General features: G+C 34.8%; 1 protein-coding gene across 1 annotated transcript in view; it reads left to right on the top strand.

Moving 5' to 3' along the window:
- Window positions 1-5,115, top strand: part of OSBPL11 (oxysterol binding protein-like 11) — a 185,246-nt gene that overhangs the window by 97,202 nt on the left and 82,929 nt on the right. The window contains exon 6 of the mRNA XM_006869375.1: window positions 56-257. Within this exon, the coding sequence (XP_006869437.1) occupies window positions 56-257 (202 nt within the window). The remainder of the gene's footprint in view (window positions 1-55; window positions 258-5,115) is intronic.

The following is a 5,115-nucleotide window of genomic DNA, read 5'->3' as shown; positions in this document are numbered from 1 at the left end:
ATATATGTTGTACAGATACCATGCATGGAATATACAGAACTCTTATTTTCTTTAGATGATGTCACATGCTGAAGGACAACAGAGAGACTTAATTAGACGAATTGAATGCCTTCCTACTTCTGGCCATCTTAGTTCCTTGGACCAGGATCTGTTAATGCTCAAAGCAACTTCCATGGCAACTATGAACTGCCTAAATGATTGCTTTCATATTCTTCAGTTGCAGCATGCATCACATCAGAAGGGCTCATTGCCTTCAGGTAAATTATAGATTGAAGGTAAGGTTTAACATTGAGGGCCACAATTGAGAAAGAGTATATTCAAATACAATAAGTATAAAACTAACTCCAGAAAAAACTTATTTAAAAACATTAATAAAGACTAGTGAGCATCTTGGTTTTTAATTTTCAGACTAATTTTTTACAAATTGTTTCTGTTGTATACTTGATTGGATGTAAAATTATTCTAAATATAATGTTTAATGTCATTGAAAATGCCTTTAGAGACCTCAAATTCAGTATGTCAGAAACTAACCTCAAGATGTACAGCGTGTGTATTTCTGTTAAAATTGTGACAATTACAATCCTTCCAGTTGTCTAACCTAGAAACTTATGTGCATCTCTTGAATTTTGACCCAGTTCACTAGTTGTTATATTCATATTAATATATATTTTTAAGGTTGACTATTCATTCACCTTTCAGTTTGGAAAAAATAATGTGTATGTCTAGTATTTAAGAATTTCATGGGAATAGAATTGGCTGGAATTACAAAAATGAATTTTTCTATTAAATAAGATCAATACATACCACTACATTATATTAATTAATTGATTTAGTGTTTCACAGCAGTTTACTACTGTTTTCTTCTTTAACCACCTTCCCTTTTATATGAAACAGGTTATTAGAAAGATATTGAATGTCTGCTCAGGAAAATGTATACCATAATTAGATTTTGATATGGATTGTGATATTCTCATACGTGCGTGCCCAAATTCAACATTTCAAGCCAACAAATCAATTTTAATAGCAATTGTCAGTATGGGGCAGGGAACTATTTTAGAGGTTCATAAACTGTATGTGCTCCCCATAAGGAATTCACAGTCCATTTGGGAAGAAAATGTAAATTAGTTAATTATACTATAATATGTGAAACACTAATAGCCATTGGGTAAAAGTACTGTGGGAGAACAGATTAATGAACAAATAATTCTGATACAAGTTCTGGAGAAGTCATGAGAAAGCTATGACAACCAATTAGTTTAAGGGTAGAGGATAGTTCAATTATTTGTAAGAGTCTAAATTGTGAGTTTTTAACTGAGTTTATTCTTTGGGGAAATTGTAAGTTGTCCAGCATACATATTCTATTATGAAGCAATACATAGTTTATAGAAATGTATAGAACACATTTAAACTACCACAATACGGAAGCATTCCTGGTATGATGCTCTAGGATAAGCACTAGACCACAGGGTTGGTTTGAACTGCAAGGTCAGTGGTTTGAACTCACCAGCAGCAATTCAGAAACCCTATATAGGGTCATTATGACTTGGAATGATTCATGGCACTTAACTTAATAATATTGAAAGAAGACACAAAAACCATGCATTGTCTTAACCAACAAAAAAAAATCACTGTTTATTAGTATACTTCCCACCATTTTTTCTTTTTGGTTTTTGTTTAACACTGCTGTAATTAGAGAATATCTTTGTTTTTGCAATATAGTTTTCACTTAATATCAAACGTGTTTTACCAAATTTAGCATATATTTTAAGTAAACATAGTTTTATTGACTATATTATATTTCTTTGAAAAGATAGATGTACTTTGGTATACTTAACACTACTATGTTGAATATTAAATTGTTTCCAAATTGGTTTTACAAAAGTAAAACTCTCATTAATATATATTAACAAACTTAAAATGTCATATATTAAATAAAATGAATGTTGTTAGTTACTAGCAAATTGATTCCAATGAATCACATCCCTGTGTACAAAAGAACAAAATACTGCCCAATCCTGCACCATTCTCACATTACTTCTGTGTTTGAACCCATTGTTGCAGCCACTCTGACAGCCCTTATCATTGAGGGTCTTTTTCACTGACCCTTTATCATGCATAATGTCCTTTTCCAGGAACTGGTCCTTCCTGATAACATGTCCAAAGTACATGAGACAAAGTCTTGACATCCTCACTTCCAAGAACATTCCAGCTGTACTTCTAAGACAGATTTGTTTGTTCTTCTGGCTGTTCATGGTCTATTTATTATTCCTTGCCAACACCATAATTTAAAGGCATCAATTCTTCTTTTGTCTTCCTAATTCATTTCACATGCATATGAAATAATTTAAAATACCGCCTTTGACGACGAGTAAGGTGCACCTTACTCCTCAAAGCGACATCTTTACTCTTTAATACATTTAAGAGGTCTTTTTTAGCAGACTTGCTCAGTGCAGTAGGTCATTTGATATCTTGACCACTGTTTGATATATTGTCCACTGCTTCATGGGCATTGACTGTACATCCACATAAAATGAAATCCTTGACAGCTTCAACCTTTTCTGTTTATCATGATGTGGTTTCCTGGTCCAGTTGTGTGACTATTTTTTTTTCCACTGCTTCATGGGCATTGACTGTACATCCACATAAAATGAAATCCTTGACAGCTTCAACCTTTTCTGTTTATCATGATGTGGTTTCCTGGTCCAGTTGTGTGACTATTTTTAATGTTGATGTAATCCATACTGAAGGCTGTAGGCTTTAATTTTCATCAACCTTTCAGCAAACAATGTTCTGTCATCTGCATATTTCAGGCTGTAAAATACATGATATTTTAAGTTCTTGTTTTATCTTTTATAATCATATACTGGAAAAGGGAAAGAAAAAACAAACCATTTCCTGCTCTTCTCATTCTTATGTGATTTACTGTTTCACAGTCAGTATGTAAATTTATCACCGGAAAACCAGTTGCCCACACAGGCAATACAGTGTTCCAACACAGGCAACCTTGTAGGACAGAATAGAACTGCCCCATAGGATTTGGAAGGCTATAATCTTTACAGAAGCTGGCTGTTACCTCCTCCAATACAGATGTGTTTGTTCTTCTGGAAGTACATGGTACTTTTAATATTCTTCTCCAACACCATAACTCCAATGCATTAATTCTTCTACAGTCTTCCTAATTCATTGTCCAACTTTCACATGCATATAAGGCTATTGAAAATACCATGGCTTGGTTCAGGTGCACCTTAGTCCTCAAACAGACATTTTTGCTCTTGAATATTTTAAAGAGGTCTTGTGTAACAAACAGATTTGCCTAATGCAATACATCATTTGATTTCTTGACTGCTGCTTCCATGAGTAATGATGGTTGCTCTGAGCACATGAAGTCTTCTACAACTTCAGTCTTTTCTCCATTTAACATGATGTTACTTTTGCTCCAGTGGTGAGAATTTTTGTTTTATATACATTGAGGTGCAACCCATATTGAAGGCTGTGGTCTTTGATATTCATTAGTAAGTATTTTAAGGCCTCTTGGCTTTCAGCAAACAAAGGTTATTGAAATCTGCATATTGCAGATTGTTAATGAGTCTTCCTCCAATCCTGATACCACATTCTTCTTCATATAATCCAGTTTCTCTGATTGCTTAGCATGCAGATTGAGTAACTATGGTGAAAGAATACAACCCTGGTGCACACCTTTGTTAATTTTAAACCATTCTTGTTCTATTCAAACTAACTGCCTCTTGTTCTACAGTTTCCTCCTGAGCACAATCAACTGTTAAAGAATACTCTTCTCTGCAATGTTGTCCATAGCTTGTCATGATCCACACAATCAAAGGCCTTTGCATAGTCAGTAAAACACAGAATACTTTCTGGTATTCTCTGCTTTCAGCCAAGGTTCATCTGATGTCAGCAGTGATAGCCCTCTTCCCACATCCTCACCTGAATCCACCTTGAACCTTTGGCACTTCACTGTCAATGTGCTATTGCAGCAGTTTTCAATTCAATTTAGCAAAATTTTACTTGCATGTGGTATTAGTGATACTGTCTGATGATTTCTGCGTTCCATTGGGTCACCTCTCTTTGGAAAGGATACAAATATGAATATCTTCCAATCAGTTGGCCAGGTAGCTGCCTTCCAAATTTCTTAGCATAGATGAGTGAGTGGCTCCAGTGCTGCATCAGTTTGTTGAAAGATTTCAATTTGTTTTCCATCAATTCCTGGAGACTTGTTGTTTGCTAATGCCTTCAGTGCATCTAGGACTTCTTCCTTCAGTACCATTGGCTCTTGATCATTTCATACCTCTTGAACTGGATGAACATCAACCGTTTCTTTTTGGTGTCATGACTCTATTCCTTCCATCTTCTTTTCATGCTTTCTGAATCACTGAATATTTTGCCCATAGAGTCCATCAGTATTCAATTCAAGACTTGAATTTTCTCCTCAGTTTTCTTCAGTTCTTTTAGCTCAAGAAATTCTGATTGGGTTCTTCCCTTTTGGTTTTCTAACTCCAGGTGTTTGTGCATTTCATTATAATATTTGACTTTGCCTTCTGAGGCTTCCCTTTGAAATTTTCCCTTCAGCTCTTTTACCTCTTCTTCAATTTGCTTTAGCATCTTGACTCTGGAGAGCAAGTTTCACTGTCTCTTCTGACATCCATTTTGGTCTTTTCCTTCTTTCTTGTCTTCTTAATGACCTTATGCTTTTTTCCTGTATGATGTTCTTGATGTCATCCCAGAATTCTTTGGTTTTTGGTCATTATTGTCTAATGCATCAAATCTGTTTAGGGTCTATAGAAGGAACAATTTCTAGGGTGAAATTTATTTTTTCTGATTAGTTCATAGTTCATGAATGATTCTATTCCTGTTTTATTAATTGGGGTGTTCTGGTTTTTGACTGAGTCACCCCTTAAGATCTGAAATTTGGATTGACTGTAGTGTTAGTAATAATAATATTATCAAGAAAATTATACAGACAGGTCAAGAATCACTGCGCAAACAGGAATTGTTACCTTTTTTTGCCCTGCCCATCATGTAAATCAAATGTCTAGGGACATTAGTCTCGCTCATATGATCCGAGAGTAAATAGACAAAGGCTCACAAAACAGACTAAAT

This window comes from Chrysochloris asiatica, unplaced genomic scaffold (genome assembly GCF_000296735.1).
Source record: "Chrysochloris asiatica unplaced genomic scaffold, ChrAsi1.0 scaffold00130, whole genome shotgun sequence".
Classification (NCBI taxonomy): Eukaryota; Metazoa; Chordata; class Mammalia; order Afrosoricida; family Chrysochloridae; genus Chrysochloris; species Chrysochloris asiatica.
Note: the sequence above shows the minus strand (reverse complement) of the source record. Positions and strands in the feature narration are given on the sequence as shown.